The following is a 17,543-nucleotide window of genomic DNA, read 5'->3' on the forward strand; positions in this document are numbered from 1 at the left end:
AAGAAGAAGAAGAAGAAGAAGAAGAAGAAGAAGAAGAAGAAGTATGAATATAAGTATATATATATATATATATATATATATATATATATATATATATATATATATATATATATATATATATATATATATATATATATAGATATATATATATATATATATATATATATATATATATATATATATATAGATAGATAGATAGATAGATAGATAGATAGATAGATAGATAGATAGATAGATAGATAGATCGATAGTAGATAGATAGATAGATAGATAGATATAAATATAGATATACTCTTTTTCTTTGTCATCAACCTCTTTTCACCTTTTTCTCACCTCTTCTTCCTCCTCCTCCTCCGTCTCCTCCTCGTCATTATCTTCGTCACATCTCAACACACCACTTTTCTCAACCAAACTCCTGCATCTTTTGATCCTTCCTCTTTCAACTCGCGTCACCTGCTGTACCTCCCAATAACCTCAAATACCCGCCCCCCACACCAAGCTACAACCCTCCCCCCACACCACCTGCATCCTTACTTCTTCACAGCAACTCCCTTAGCAAACTATCAAACTTTGCACCCTTTATTCTCCCCCTCTCTCTCTATCACCCACTCTCTTCGATATTTCCTCTTTCTATCACTCCTCTTTCCTTTCTCAATGTAAGACAGAACACAGGTGCCGCTGGAACCCCTGAAGTTGAAGGAACCTCTGTCCCACGCCAGTTTGTTGTAAAAGGAAGGTTTCGTGTCTATTAATTTCCAGAGAGGAACAATATGAAGGCGGTGGAATAGTTTGGTAGTTCTATTACTCTATTATATTGAGATGGAGAGGAAGGAAAAAAGGGAAAGGAAAGGAAAGGGAAAGGAAGAGAGAGAGAGAGAGAGAGAGAGAGAGAGAGAGAGAGAGAGAGAGAGAGAGAGAGAGTGTGTGTGTGTGTGTGTGTGTGTGTGTGTGTGTGTGTGTGTGTGTGTGTGTGTGTGTGTGTGTGTGTGTGTGTGTGTGTGTGTGTGTGTGTGTGTGTAGGATCTAAATAGATGGATGAAAGGATGAAATTAAGGAAAAATGGATGAATAGACATAGAAGGATGGATGGTTCTCTCTCTCTCTCTCTCTCTCTCTCTCTCTCTCTCTCTCTCTCTCTCTCTCTCTCTCTCTCTCTCTCTCTCTCTCTCTCTCTCTCTCTCTCTCTCTCTCTCTCTCTCTTTCTGCCTCGTTTATTACATCGCCCATCCTGCCTCTTGCCACCTCGGATTTTGAGAAAGCCTGCCAACTTTCATATATTTTAACACAAGCACACACACACACACACACACACACACACACACACACACACACACACACACACACACACACAACGTGCCCCGCAAGAAATTCCCACGCTGAGAAAAATAATTACCTAAGAGACCTTGATGAGAGAGAGAGAGAGAGAGAGAGAGAGAGAGAGAGAGAGAGAGAGAGAGAGAGAGAGAGAGAGAGAGAGAGAGAGAGAGAGAGAGAGAGAGAGAGAGAGAGAGAGAGAGAGAGAGAGAGAGAGAGAGAGAGAGAGAGAGAGAGAGAGAGAGAGAGAGAGAGAGAGAGAGAGAGAGACGATGATGATAACGATGAAGATATGTCAAACAGCAAAAAAAAAAAAACAGAAAGAAAGAAAGAGAAAAATTACGAAGACATGACACAGAAGAAACGAAGCAGAAAAGGAGAACACCAAATAAAAGACTCAAATCATAAACAGAAAAAAGGGCAACAGAGGAAAGAGAAAGAACAACGATATGAAACAGAAGAAAGATAAACAGAGGCGAAGAAAATAGCAAAATCTGAAGGAAAGAAATGAAAAAAAAACAAGAAACAAAGAGAAAAGAAAGATATGAGAAGCGCAAGGAAACACACGACTTCACGAAACAATTCAAAACATCCTAAGGAGTGAGGAAACTTTCTTTCGCCTTCCTGCATCACAAACCACCTTAGGATGAAGGAAACGACTGGAGGAGGAGGAGGAGGAGATAGAAGGGGACAGAAAGGGAGAGGTAGACACCCCAACAGTACCTATCAGAAAGTCTCCAAATGCTTCAGAGCCGAGGCAACTGCGCTATGGAGACGCTAAATTTAGACTGCAACAGGTCTGCCAAAGCGCACTGGTTCCTTATGACTCTAGCAAATATCTGGACTTTTATCTCGAGCCTCTGCATGTGGATTGTTATATTAGGTGAGCTAAATATGAAGAAGATAGAAAAAATAAAAGGCCTCATGAGTAATTATTTTTCATTTTAACGTGAATTCAAGCGTGGTTTTAAATGCTGAGAGAGAGAGAGAGAGAGAGAGAGAGAGAGAGAGAGAGAGAGAGAGAGAGAGAGAGAGAAATATGACATAGATGACAAATATATACTAGAATCAATCCCTCCTCTATAAATTTCCACACTAAAAGGGAACAAAGACGTATTGTATAATGAAAACTAAAATAATAAAAAAAACAATATGTGCATTTAAATACGTACAAGCCAATATCTCCTCAACTTCAACTATCCATTGAAAAAAAAAAACGAACTCACTGGAAATAGAGTTAGAAATAAAGGAAAGCCAGGATGAAAAAAAATAAATAAATAACAGGGAAGGCGAGACGTGGGATAAATAATTACTTTGCATTCACTTTTTTTTTATGGCAAAGAAATTTCTAGCATAAAACTTTTTCCTCACATCTGACGTCAATACCAGACAAAAAGGTTACCATGAAGGCCAACGGGAAAAAAAAATTAATCCTTCCCCAAGTAATTACTGATTTTAAAAGGTTTCACATTTATAATTCTGAGGAAAATATATATACAAGTAGAGTGGACGGTAAAAAATCATTCCTCATATTTCGTCTCCTATCTTAAATGATTTTGGGTTTAGAAAAAAAGAGAGGAATAAAAAATGATGAATGGCAAGATATAATGATCAATTGTTTATATATAATTTTTCACTTAATTCATAAATAAACTAGATAAACAACCAACATGTTTCAATTTCCTATAAAAACAGATTTCCAATTCATAACTTTAAAAAGGATACCAACAATGAATGAAAAAAAAATATAAAGCAAAAATTAATCATATCCATGCAATTTTGTACTTAAAAACTTCGTGTTCATAAGAGAAGAGAAAAATCCAATAATTATGAAAGAAAGAGCAAAATAAAAGAAGGAAAGATATTTTTAATTTAGAGAAGACGAGAAAACGATAATTGAATAATAGAACCAAAAACAATCGGAAAAAAAAGAGCGATCCCTTCCACATAATTCGACGTCAAAAGATCTAATAGAAAACAAAGAAATAAAACATCGATTGTGCAAAAAAGGGAAGAAAATAATTGGAGAAAAGATATAAACATTTTCATCCTTCCGTATAATTCTGATGCAAAAGACGCACCATTACTACCTTCCCTCACATCTCGCCTCACTCCAGCGGTTCGTGATGCAGCCACCTGAGAGCTGCTCATGTATTCCTGTCCTGAGTGCCGCTGTCTCCCGCCTGGCAAGCTGTGGAAGCGAGCGACGGCCTGCTTTCATAATGACGAGAAGAAATTCAACAAAAACGGGAAAACCAAGAGGCCTGAATAAATTAAAGAAGAGTTAATGCTTGATAATGAAGAGGAATAAGAAATACAACAACAACAAAAACAAGATAACGATGAAGAAAAAATACAACAATAATATGAGACAAAAATATGAGGATAGACTGAACTGAAAAGAATGAGTGGTAAATTTCTTAAGAGATGACTGGAATGAAGTCAGTGATGGAGCGTCAGTAGGAAGGCGGGTGATACCTGAACTCGACAATGAAAAAAATGAATACAAAAAGAAAAAAAGACGCAATGAAAGCAAGAGTAAGTAATGGATTCTCTAACAGATGTAAGATTGAAATAGACTCAGCAATTGGGTTGTAAGTGCCGAGTCATTGAAGAGGTAGATGGCGTTCAGAATGATAAAGATGACAGAGAGAAGCCAAACAAACAAGAAAGAGTGATATATTTATGGGAAAAAAGTATAAGGTTGTTAGTGGCGAGTCAGTAAACCAATGAGGAACTTTCGAAGATGAGACAAATTCAAGGATAAGGATGATAAATGAATATGGGCAAGTACGTTTAAACAGAGATCACCACGTGTAGATCTAGTAGCTTAGCAGCTTTGCTTGTTTTATTGTGTTCTTAAAGTCACCATATGTAAGAAGGCAAAGAGACACGATAAATAGGAAGAAGAGGACAGAGAACCATGCGAACACGGAGGAGGAGAAGCGGGAATAGGCGCTACTGTTTATTTAATCAGGCCATGTCTTGTCTTGCCTCCCGGTGCGAACGTGGCCGCAGACAACACAGTTTCTGCTAATGAATGTAACCCGAGTGTCTGGGAGTGAGACACAGATCAGGGAAGCTGTGTCTTGTGTTTCTGTCATTAACTAAAAGGAGATACCATTTTAATCCTAATTTTTAAAGTGCATTATTATTTGTTAAATAGAAGAAATCCACTTTTAGTATATTTAATAAATATATAAATGAAAAAAATAAATAAATAAATAAAGTCAGAAAGCTGTTGCGTTCAATTAAAGAAACAGGAAGAAAAATACAATGCAAGTTGAAATTTTTGCTGCATAATTCTCCTTAAAAAAAGAAAATTTGAAATGTATCTTTAGGAAAAAAGGATGAAAAGAAAAGATACACAAAAATTCAGCTTGTACCCTCAAAAATAGATAAATATAGATGGAAAGAAAGAAAATTACCAACATTTGAGTCACATTTTAGCACATACAGACACCAAAGATAGAAAAAAAAACTAATAGAAATAACAAATGTATGAAACTGCACCTTCTCTTCCTTCCTTTCGACAAAATTGTATAAATATTCGAAACACCTAAATATTAAAATCCAAACAGTGATCACTTTTTTCGAGCTTGAAGCGAGAGGGATTACGAGGAATCACCGAGAGTTGCATTAACAAGGGATTAAATACAATGAAATACCCTTATGCAGAATTCAACACGAAGGTGAGGTGGGAAATTCAAAAGAGCAGAGAGCAGAGAGAGAGAGAGAGAGAGAGTCACGCCCATTCTCGTAAATGTTTTTTTTACACACAACTTCTGCATGAACTTTCCTGCGCCGGGTTGTGTTAATCATTAGGGTACGCCGCTCCCCCTTCCCCTCTTCCGTCACCACCACTACCACCACCACCACCATCACCACCAGTCAACCCAACACCTGAGCTCAAATATAATAATGGTGGCGTCAATCCTTCTTCTTCCTCCTCTTCATTTATCATTCACTTTCATGTCTTCCGCCTGTCACTTTTTTCGTCTTCTTCTTCTTCCTCTTCTTTTATCTTTTTTTTTTTTATCGGCAGCAAAGTTTTCATAGTCTAGGAAGTAAGTTTATTCATTATCTTTCCTTCTTCTTGTTATTCTTTATTTCCCATTCTCCTCTTTGTCTTTCCTCTTTTAATGGTTTGTTTTCTGTGTTTGGTGTTGTGTTAACTATTCTTCGTTACTTTAATTGGGCGATAAACTTATTCTTTATTACTTTGTGTGTGTTTTAACTGTCACCTCTCTCTCTCTCTCTCTCTCTCTCTCTCTCTCTCTCTCTCTCTCTCTCTCTCTACGGGTCAGTGGCGATCAACTGGCAATTCCTCACTCCAGGGCCTTCAGTGTCATAAGTTCCTGGCAAACTTTGAATTTGTTGGGTCAATTTTCTCCCCTGGGCGACGACTCCCTAACCTGTCTCCCCGCATCAGTAGTTTATCCTTCCTCCTGACCACTGGTGTACTCATACTTCCACTACTTCTATAACTACTGTATTTTCTGCTCCTTCTTGTATAGACAGTGTTAGATTTTTCTTTATCTTTCACTTCTTTTTTTATTTCGGTTCTCGTATCGATAGTTTTTGCTTCCTATTTTGATCAGTGGCATAATTAAGAGACTCCTTATATTTTCACCTTAAATCCTATGTACTATTATTTTATTTCTGGTTGTATATACACTAGAAGATTTTAATCACTCTAATTTTCACTCCTTTTCTCTATGTTACCGTTCTCACGCTGATACTTCTTTTATTTCTTCCTTTTCTACTTTCATTACTTCTAAAACTATTCTATTTTCTCCTAATATATGTCTGGACACTACAAGACATTTCATTCCCTTAAAAATTTATTCATTTTGCTGCCTTTCATATCACTGAAAATTAGACTTTGAGCTTGCATCGAATTCTTTATTGAACTTAGAAGACTAAACCAGTTAAAAGAGAAAACTTATTCATTCAAGATTTAATGATCGTTCTCGTATATACACATCCATCGGTGAGGCAAGTGGATGCATACATGACGCCACCTTTGTTCTCTGTTCACCCTCTGCGCTGTGTTGGTTCCGCGAAGCCTAGCGGTGGTGCGAGGAAGGGCAGGAGACTTAGCAATAGTTGGTGGCGAGTTGATGGCTTGGTGGGTTAATGGTCAAGGAGGTATGTCTGTCCCACACCCTATTTGAGATAATGGCAGTGCTGGTAGTAGTAGTAGTAGTCTTAGTAGTAGTAGTAGTAGTAGTAGTAGTAGTAGTAGTAGTAGTAGTAGCAGCAGCAGCAGCAGCAGCAGCAGCAGCAGCAGCAGCAGCAGCAGCAGTGGTGGTGGTGGTGGTGGTGGTGGTGGTGGTGGTGGTGGTGGTGGTGGTGGTGGTGGTGGTGGTGGTGGTGGTGGTGGTGGTGGTAGGTGGTGGTAGTAATAGTAGTAGTAGTAGTAGTAGTAGTAGTAGTAGTAGTAGTAGTAGTAGTAGTAGTAGTAGTAGTAGTAGTAACAGCAGCATTATCATTATTACCTCAGAAACAAGAATACATTAAACCCCACCTACGATGCCTCCTGGTGACTGAGGTGCGGCAGTGAAGCGGCAAGATGGGACGCGAGGCTATTAATCTCTTGGCCACGGGTGAGAGAGGAAGGGATGGCCGCCGCGCCAGCCACACGGTCCACACGCCGCCTCATCAACTCCCCTCCAGCGGGCTGGTCGATACACTACTATCTGGCAAGCCCGGCAAAGGTCAACTGCTCTTGCCTTCATGTTAAAGTCCTCTGTGTCAGTCAGGTTAGGTGCTTAGGGTGCGTGTGGTATAGCGAGGTGGTATTAAACGAGCACACCTTAATATGTCAACGCCTCTGACTTTCATGTAAACTGGTTGCTGCTTGGTTCAGGTGTTCCCTCGTACATCCTTCTTGTTCTTTCATTTCTTCCTTTTTTCACTTGCATGTCCTCTATTATTATTATTTTTTTTTTTTTTTTTTTTCTTTCTTCAGTTTTTTTCGTCTCTCTCTTTTCCTCTTTTTCTTCGCGTGGAAAAACGTGGATAACGTCATGAACGAATACATCACAGGCACAAAACCTATTTCGGTTCGCGGACAGAGGTAGACAGACGAGACTTAAGAGGAGTATATGAGAAGGATGCCGTAGATGGATAGATAAAAGGAGGAAGATCTAAGAGAAGCTTTATAGATGCAGTGAAAGACCTGCATGCAATGGGTGTGATTGAGGAAGGTACAGAAGAGGGAGGGCATTGGAGAAAGGTTGTAACGATCCTTGATGAGAATAACCGAAAGAAGCAGTATATATATTTTGTCACTACGATGTTGAAAGTTAACACACTTCAGAGTTTTCAAACGCTTTAAACTGTCATGGGTTCTCTCCAGGGTTAATATTCTGTAAGTATACGAGTAGAGTGCAGTTTCCAAAGACTATTCATTGGCTGTTTTCGTATTTATGCACTCTTAAACCTTTAATTTACAATATCTAAAAGTTTTTTGTTCCAGTTTCTTAAAAAGAACCGTATTTCTTTAGCTTGAAAAAGATTAGATTAACATTTGTATAGCCACCCTAACAATTCATTAAAGTGATCTCAATGTTAATAAAAGAAGACCAAAGCTATAAAAGGGTTAAATTGTTTATAGTTACTTATATGAAGAAAAGGGTTAGCAGAATATTAGAGACTGTTGTGAGGTAAAGACAGAGTCAATTCGTTTAAGTGAGAATATTAATTGGGAAGGTGAAGGTTATGACGTGATGGTGCGCGCGCGTGTGTGTGTGTGTGTGTGTGTGTGTGTGTGTGTGTGTGTGTGTGTGTGTGTGTGTGTGTGTGTGTGTGTGTGTGTGTGTGTGTGTGTGTGTGTGTGTGTGTGAGTGTGTGGGTGTGTAGATGTTGGCACAGACATTCTCCCACCACTGGCCCTCACGCTAAGCCGATTACTGAAGTTGCAACACACGACAGGACTTGGAAATCATTTTAGTTATCATCTGCTGAGTGTAAATGTGATGCTGTTGTGACATGAGGTGTTGAAATGATAGAGCTTTATCGATACAGCAAAAAGAAAAACCCTGTTTGCAATGGGTGTGACTGAGGAAAGTGCAAAAGAAGGAAGGTATTTGAAAAAGGCCGATCAGTTGTAGCGACCTCTGATGAAAATAGTCGAAACATTAAATTTGGCTGTAGTGGAAGTTATCGGGAGTCTCAAGAAAATTAATTGTAATTGCGGTGAGAGTTTAAGTGACTTCGGTGGGAAACTAGAGGGGGGAAAAGGAGGAAACAGACATGCAAGACCACAAATTAGACCCAGACATATTTTTCCACAGCGGTCCACTTAGGTCATTGCAATCATCCAGCATCCCTGCCTCCCTCTATTTACCAACTCGCTCTTGTCATTGTCTGTCCATTTATTTCTTTTTTTTCTGTTTTAACCTTAACCTTGACACAAAGTTTATATATCATTACTCTCTCTCTCTCTCTCTCTCTCTCTCTCTCTCTCTCTCTCTCTCTCTCTCTCTCTCTCTCTCTCTCTCTCTCCCTCTCATTCCTTAAAATCTACTTCACAAGAGTAAATTAAATAAGATACAGCATCACATCTCGCCTCACAACTCATTCTGTATGGAGACGAGACCTAACCAGACCTAATACCCTTGTGACTGTCCCTTTCCCTTCCTACTGGTACGTATGTAACCCTAAGGACTTTCCGCTGACTAAAGACTTCTCACCCCCTTATTTCCCTAAGTCCCCGGGAATGACGTGAATAGAAAGGTTGTTGGGTTTTTGTGTTTCTTTCTGTCTGGAGAGAGAGAGAGAGAGAGAGAGAGAGAGAGAGAGAGAGAGAGAGAGAGAGAGAGAGAGAGAGAGAGAGAGAGAGAGAGAGAGAGAGAGAGAGAGAGAGAGAGAGAGAGAGAGAGAGAGAGAGAGAGAGAGAGAGAGAGAGAGAGAGAGAGAGAGAGAGAGAGAGAGAGAGAGTCAATATTTTTAATTTAAGACAAAAATTACTGTAATTATATGCCATTACTTCTTCACTTCCCATTTTTCTATCCCTGATTTTCTCTTCTTTATTTTAGCCCACCCTAAGAAGGAGAATCGTGATAAATAGTAGTAGTGACGAAAGGTGGTGGGTGATCTGCTTTGTTTTATCCGATGGAAGAACAGTGGTGGTGTGAAATGCATCTCCCCTACTTGAATCCTTAATATACAATAGTGTCCCTCATAGCAACGTGCAACAATCCATTAATCTGGCGCCCATCACCTCTTTCAGTTGGCAGGTCCATCGCTAATCTATAACATGCAGACTCTTAACCCCATTCAGTACCATGACAGGCTTCCATATTCATTCTACTTACTATTTGGAGATTTTATATATCAGAAATTTGTGGGGATTAGAATAGTGAAGAACCATGCGTGCTTTGGGGTCCGCGGGGTCTCCAAGCGCACCGGTTCGAATCCTGTCCACGGTCCGAGTGTAGGTTGGGCTTCCTTACTCGGGGCAACGGTTTCCTAGTGGGTGGGCTTTGAGATAGGAGGTACACCAAAAAGTACCCCTTTAGCCCATAAATTCCCGTGAAAAGCCCACATGGTATAAACATGGTATAAATAAAAACTCTGGCCGGTAATCCTGTCCTTCATAGATCCTTACTAATGTAAATAAAATCGTCTAACCATACCCAAAATTCATGGTAATAATGCGTCCCAGTACTGAAGGAGTTAATGGTGGTTGCTACAGACAAGACCCTGTTCCAAGGCTGATGATTCATTTATATCTATAGTCCTTTAGAGGTGAATTCTTGTTTATTTTTACCCTCTAATAATTTGGTATTAACCCCACTCATGTAATCATTCTACTCTGTTTTTTTTTCATGTTTTTTTTATATAGTAAGAGAATAAAGCGTTTGAAAAATAAAGAGTTTAGTTCACATTACCACGAACACTTGCATTACTATAAGAACTCACTATTCTCACTATCCTCCTCTTCTTTCTTCCCACTTTCTTCTTCCTCAGAATTTTCTCCGTTTCCTTTCACCTTGACCCTTTTCCTCGCCCTGAACGTCCTCAAAGTCATCTAGTCATCTCTGCCTTTCACTTTTCAATTCTTCACAGGTCTTCGATGTCTGTATAGGACGATGTGAGATGCGATGCGATGCCGTCCCGTACCCTAGGAGTCTTCACCCAGACTGAGGAACCGTTATTTGGTATCATATTTCTGGTGCATACTGCCATCATCGGTATTTCTGGTGGCAACTTCACGATCTTAGAACTTATGATGACATTTCCCACATTTTGTTTTCTCTAGTTCTCTCCGTTACCAGAATAAGATAATATTTTCATTCACTGGTCAGATGGTGTTAGAAATCCTTCCCCTTTAACCCCTTTGCTACAATGACGCGTTTTCATATTCATTCTGCTTACAATGTGGCGATTTTATACAGCTTTACAAACTTGTGTGGGGATTAAAACGGTGAAGACTGGCCATTAATCTTCTGACCCCCATAGACCGTTGATAATATTAATAAAAATCGTCTAATCATACTCAAAACTCAGGGTAAAAATTACGTCCCAGTACTGAAGAGGTTAAGAATATCCATAGTAAATATTTCCAGTACATATAGGTGTACAATGTTTCTAGAGTAATAATGTCCAAAAACACCACAGAAAATAACATTACCACACATATTAGTAAACGGTTGACTATTCTACAGCTCTTTCTTTTATGTAATAGGGGATATTGGCCAAGGGCAAAAAAAAAAAAAAAAAAAAAAAGCTCACTTAATAGCCAGTTCCCTTACAGATCAATAGAGTTAGCCAACAGACCGTAACGTATGTTTTGATCCATATCAGAGTAATTCATTTTAATCTACTCCTGTTTGTCTTTCCACTCCGTTCCTCACACATCCCTTTCTGCATTGCACACACTACAGGAGCATATATACATCAATACAAACCTAATAGAAACAGAGAAACACACTCATGTACCTATACAGACCACTGATACCTGCCAACACATCCTCCATCACCGTGACCACACCACAAACACTCTTATTTACCGATGTATCCTTCGTAAACATCTCTATTTACATCACTCTACTTGCTTCGATGCACAAACAGACCTCCCCATTCACTAAAAAAACATATGTACGCTAGTTCTCCTTCCTTCTCTTCTCTCTCCTCTCCTTTCCTTTCTCGTCTTGTCTTCAATTCTCTCGTCTCCTATATATCCCTGACCTTCCATTACCTTCGTCAGCTCTTTCAACCAACACGACCATCTGCGAGACACAAGTTAACACACAGCTAAGCCACACTCCAGCACACTCCAGCACACTTCGCCTTCACCTACTCGAGAGTCAAGAGGATTCGGAAGCGCTTCATCTCAAGGTACCACTGGTGTTGTGGGTAGCAAGGTCTTGAGAGAGAGAGAGAGAGAGAGAGAGAGAGAGAGAGAGAGAGAGAGAGAGAGAGAGAGAGAGAGAGAGAGAGAGAGAGAGAGAGAGAGAGAGAGAGAGAGAGAGAGAGAGAGAGAGAGAGAGAGAGAGAGAGAGAGAGAGAGAGAGAGAGAGAGAGAGAGAGAGAGAGAGAGAGAGAGTCATTCAAGTTCGATCTGACGTGAGGTACAGATTTACACAGTACTTTTTCTTCCCTTTCTTCCCTCCACCTCTGCCTTTCCTTTCTCTCCATTTATTTCGTTTTCTTCTAACCATTCTGACTTCCTCCTTCTCCCCTCCTCCTGCCCCTCCGTCACCACACCCACGGGAACAACAAGGCGGAAGGAAAAGAGAAGAAGAAGGAAAAGCTATAAAGAGACGAGAAAAAGAGCAATAATTCTTTACTCTGTTGTTTTCACTTCCGATGTAGGACTTTAACGAGACACCAATTCTCTCTCTCTCTCTCTCTCTCTCTCTCTCTCTCTCTCTCTCTCTCTCTCTCTCTCTCTCTCTTCGTCTTTTTCTTACGTTTTCGATGTATCCTTATTCTGTTCTTTGCTCTATATTTTTTGTCATTCTCCCTCATTTCTCTCAGTTAGTTTTCTTTCTTTTTAAATTACACTTTCTTCTTTCCGCTCCTCCTGCTACTTTTTCTTTACTCACTCACTAACCCAATCACTCTCTGCCTCACTCACTTCTTCACTCACTTCCTGAGCGATTTTACCTTTACTGGAAAATCAACACAAGATCCTTTTTTCTTCTCCACTTACTCAACTAACTCACGTCTCTCACTCACCCAACTCAACCCACCCACACACTCATTCACACCCTCTACTCACCTTCAGGGCCTTTCTGAATCGGTTGCTCATGATGTGGTAGAGAATTGGGTTGACGCAGGTGGAGATGTAATAGGAGATGCCAGAGATGTTGTGCAGAATGTTGAACAGCTTCACCACTGCCAGATTGGAGGCGTCCCCGTGCAGAGCCACCAAGCGCTGCGTCTGATGCGGGGCGAAGCACAGGAAGAAAGCGATCACCACGGCCACTGCGGGGAAGAAAAGGGAGAGGGATTGATAAAGGCGTGGAAGGAGGGATGGATAAGTGTGTAGATTAAAAAGGATACTTAGTTAGATAGATAAGTAAGACATTTAGATGAATATATCAAGAGAAAGATAAAAGAAAAGAAAGAACGAAAAATACATAGATAGACGTAGAATGGTGAATAAATACAAACAGATAGATAAGGAGAAATAATTAACCCCTTCAGTACTGGGACGCATTTATTACCATGAGTTTTGGGAATGACTGGACGATTTTATTTACAGTAGGAAAGGCTTATGCAGGTCAGAAGATTAATGACTAGAATCTTCACAATTTTGACCCACACATAATTTCATAAAGCCATATAAAATCGTCAAATAGTAAGAAGAATGAATATGAAAAATGCGTCATAGCACTGAAGGGATCAACAGTTAGCTGGAGAGATGATATAACTACATAAACAAATACTTAATTACAGAAACATACGAAATAAGTAAATAAATGGATACATATTTGGATGGATGGATAGATAACTAAAAACAAGAGCGAGAGCGAGAGCGAGAGCGAGAGAGAGAGAGAGAGAGAGAGAGAGATGACACCATGAATGTTACGTTAATGTTGAATGTTGGGGTGTATGTTTTGACGTTAGTTATGGTGTTATGGTGTGTGATTCAAGCGTAACTAAAATGGTGAGTAATGATAAAGACGTGATGGTGTTGTTTGTGTGATGACGCGTGTAGTGACGTCATTCACTGCTGTGGTGGTGGTGAAGGTCTTGTAATATTCTCTCTCTCTCTCTCTCTCTCTCTCTCTCTCTCTCTCTCTCTCTCTCTCTCTCTCTCTCTCTCTCATTCCTGTGCAATAACTCTTTCCCTCGCCAAAGTTACTGGAAAGAACTGAGTGACAGAATGAGAGAGAGAGAGAGAGAGAGAGAGAGAGAGAGAGAGAGAGAGAGAGAGAGAGAGAGAGAGAGAGAGAGAGAGAGAGAGAGAGAGAGAGAGAGAGAGTGTACGTAGTCACAATATGATATCTTATATGTAACAGATACATGACTTTCTTACATTCTTCTCTCTTCCCTTCCCCGTCCTCCTCCTTCTTCTTCTCCTCCTCCTCCTCTTCCTGCTCCTCCTCCTCCTCCTTCTTCTCCTCCTCCTCCTCCTCCCTCCTCCTCCTCCTCCTCCTCCTCCTCCTCCTCCTCCTCCTCCTCCTCCTCCTCCTCCTCCTCCTCCTCCTCCTCCTCCTCCTCCTCCTCCTCCTCCTCCTCCTCCTCTTTCACCCAACCTCCTCCCCGACACTTCCTTCAACACAACACGCCATATCACTTTTCCTTCACTGCCTTTTCCCAACGTCTCAGAAATTTTTAAAGGGATAGAAGTAAAGGATATGTGAAATAGGATAAAGGAATATGTACTCTCTCTCTCTCTCTCTCTCTCTCTCTCTCTCTCTCTCTCTCTCTCTCTCTCTCTCTCTCTCTCTCTCTCTCTCTCTCTCTCTCTCTCTTCACTCGCACCTTCCTCTCTCTTTTTTTTTTTTGTTGACGTTAATATGTTTTTTTCTATTTTCTTTTAATTTTTCTATGGTTTAATTTTTTTCTGGTTTCTTTCACATTAAGGTGCTAAATTTCTTTTTTCCTTTTTACATGAAAATAAAAAGTTCATATATGTTCTCTCTCTCTCTCTCTCTCTCTCTCTCTCTCTCTCTCTCTCTCTCTCTCTCTCTCTCTCTCTCTCTCTCTCTCTCTTGCTGATCCATCTATTGCAGTGAAGCTTTGGGCAGATTTTCATTCTCCTCCGATACTAAGCGTCAACAAGGCTATTTTCAGACAGATAAATATATATATATATATATATATATATATATATATATATATATATATATATAGAGAGAGAGAGAGAGAGAGAGAGAGAGAGAGAGAGAGAGAGAGAGAGAGAGAGAGAGAGAGAGAGAGAGAGAGAGAGAGAGAGAGAGAGAGAGAGAGAGAGAGAGAGAGAGAGAGAGAGAGAGAGAGAGAGAGAGAGAGAGAGAGAGAGAGAGAGAGAGAGAGAGAGAGAGAGAGGGGAAGGAGGGAAGGTTAGAGAAGATTGCAGAAATCGAAGTGATTAATGAAAAAACAAATTAATAGAATTCTCTCTCTCTCTCTCTCTCTCTCTCTCTCTCTCTCTCTCTCTCTCCAAGAAAACAAATTAATCTTCACATTTCAAATTTGATTTCTTGCTTTTTTTTTCAATCAGATTAAGTTTTCCTGATATAATGAAAACTCTGCACCCCCATCTCTCTCTCTCTCTCTCTCTCTCTCTCTCTCTCTCTCTCTCTCTCTCTTCCATCCATTTCCCTCACACACATTCGCGCAAACACACACACACACACACACACACACACACACACACACACACACACACACACACACACACACACACACACACACACCGCGTACTGTAGTGGTTAGCACGTTCGACTCACAATTGAGAGGGCCCGGGTTCGATTCCCGGGAAGCGGGGAGGAAAATGGGCAAGCTTCTTAATGTATAGCCCTTGTTCACCAAGCAGCAAGGAGGTACGGAATGAAACTCGAGGGGTTGTGGCCTCACTTTCCCGGTGTGTGGAGTGTGTTGTGATCTCAGTCCTACCCGAAGATCGGTCTATGAGCTCTGAGCTCGCTCCGTAATGGGGAAGACTGGCTGGGTGACCAGCAGACAACCATTAGGGAGAGAGAGAGAGAGAGAGAGAGAGAGAGAGAGAGAGAGAGAGAGAGAGAGAGAGAGAGAGAGAGAGAGAGAGTGTGTGTGTGTGTGTGTGTGTGTGTGTGTGTGTGTGTGTGTGTGTGTGTGTGTGTGTGTGTGTGTGTACACGTGTGTGTTTGCGGGCAGATTCTCTTAACCCTATCATCTTTTCGAAATAACCCAATACCAGTGTAAGCAAACTTTTCCTTTTCTTATCTCTCTTTCCTCCATGTTCTTTGTTCTCTCGTTGTTTCTACTTTTCATATTTTCTTCTTAAAAGTTTAGCATATTTTATTGGAGTGGTGTTTGTTTGTGCTTGCTTTGCTTCTTTTACACATTATCTTTTATTCATTTATGTTTTTTATACTGAATTTCTAAAGCCAAGTTGCCATTCAAGAACTAACAGAAAGGAAGAGGATAAATTAAATAAAAGACGAATTAAAACAATCAGGAGTAAATTGGTTCTCAAATAATGTGGTTTGTGAATGGAACAAACCCACCACATGGCCAGACTCAATAGGTAATCACGTCGTTAGTATTGAGTCATTACACTCATTAGGGAACTTTTAAAGAAGATTAGACAAATTCATGAGCAAGGATGAGAGGTGGAAATAGGTAAGGAGGACTGATCGCTTCCCGTGTAACTATAGATAGGTAAAAAATAAATAAAAGCGGTATGAATCAGATCCTTTGTTAAACATTAGGGAAACTGTCCTTTGTTCATTTAGCATAGATGATTTTCCTTTTCTTGCTAATGAAATATCACCAATTAGCACACCAGGATAATAACTTCCCTTACTTTTTCATGGTGTTAAATGGAGATAAACAACAGACAGTGCTCTCAGTCAAGAAGTTTTGCAATAGAGCGATGTCGATGTCATGAACGTGGAACAAGGGAGTTAAGAAAGCCAAGACTCAACTCCCAGCACAGGTGAACTCGGGAACACACGGGAATACAGAAGTTCTATTGGTTCAGAGGTTGTATTGCTTCTTCCCTTGATACAAAATAAAAGTTAACGGTGAATACGAGGTTAGCTCAGAAACTCGATACAATTGTAAGGCTTCCCTTTGCTTAGATTCTGTAACTCGTTTATCTTATCATTTTTTCTTTATTCCTGCTTATTTAAACATTTATACTCATCTTATGTAAAAAAAAACAATACTCCACGATTTTATAGGCATTTCAAGCTCTTAGTTCATTCTTAATATGGTTTGTTCAGCTGCAAGTCAGTCTTTCTTTCTCTATTGGCAATATTTCTCTCTCTCCTTGCTTCCCTCGTTCCCTCTCCTCCTGCAATCGCGCCTTCCTTCTCACCCTTTCCCAAATAATTCCTCACTAATATCTTTTAGCTCCTGATTTCAAGCTTCCCTGCTGATCCTTATCCTTGTTACGCTTTTATCTGGCTATCTCCCCTCCCTTCAGCCCTCTCTGCTTCTTGTTTGCATCACACTCTCTCTCTCTCTCTCTCTCTCTCTCTCTCTCTCTCTCTCTCTCTCTCTCTCTCTCTCTCTCTCTCTCTCTGCTCCCCCCACAGTTTCCCATTTTAACCATTGTATCTAAGTAAATAATCTTTTTCCACTGGTCTGAACTTTAATCTTTTGAATGCTAGAGACAACACACCTGGTATTGTTCCCCCACGTATCCCTATGAGGTATTTTACAGAACAAAATCTAAGCTACAGCCCTTCTGAAATTCTACTCTATGCTTTTCAGTTGGTCTTGTCACACTCACCCCAACACACAAAATTCTTCCTCTAAACTTCCACACAAGCCACAAACAAGCTCACAGTGCCTTCCTTCCTCGAATTTCACCCTCAGCGTAACATTCCCTCCTTTGTCACACACACACACACACACACACACACACACACACACACCCTTACCTAGACTCTTTCCCTTCACTTCTATTAATACCCAGATGGAGTCCCTTCCTTCCCTTCTCTCCTTAAGCGGCAACATTACACACTTCACGCCTTCCTATCCCATCACCACCACCTTATCTCACTCCCCTCTCATCCTCTCATCCCACAATTCCCTGCCCTGCACCTTTCACCTCACTTTAACAAATAGCGA

At 40.3% G+C, this 17,543-nt stretch overlaps 1 protein-coding gene across 2 annotated transcripts in view; it reads right to left on the reverse strand.

Moving 5' to 3' along the window:
* LOC123516187 (pyrokinin-1 receptor-like) overlaps window positions 1–17,543 on the reverse strand; it is a 225,224-nt gene that overhangs the window by 41,181 nt on the left and 166,500 nt on the right. For both annotated transcript variants that reach the window (XM_045275371.1, XM_045275370.1), the window contains exon 5: window positions 12,550–12,755. In XM_045275371.1, the coding sequence (XP_045131306.1) occupies window positions 12,550–12,755 (206 nt within the window). The remainder of the gene's footprint in view (window positions 1–12,549; window positions 12,756–17,543) is intronic.

Source organism: Portunus trituberculatus, chromosome 40 (genome assembly GCF_017591435.1).
Source record: "Portunus trituberculatus isolate SZX2019 chromosome 40, ASM1759143v1, whole genome shotgun sequence".
Lineage (NCBI taxonomy): Eukaryota > Metazoa > Arthropoda > Malacostraca > Decapoda > Portunidae > Portunus > Portunus trituberculatus.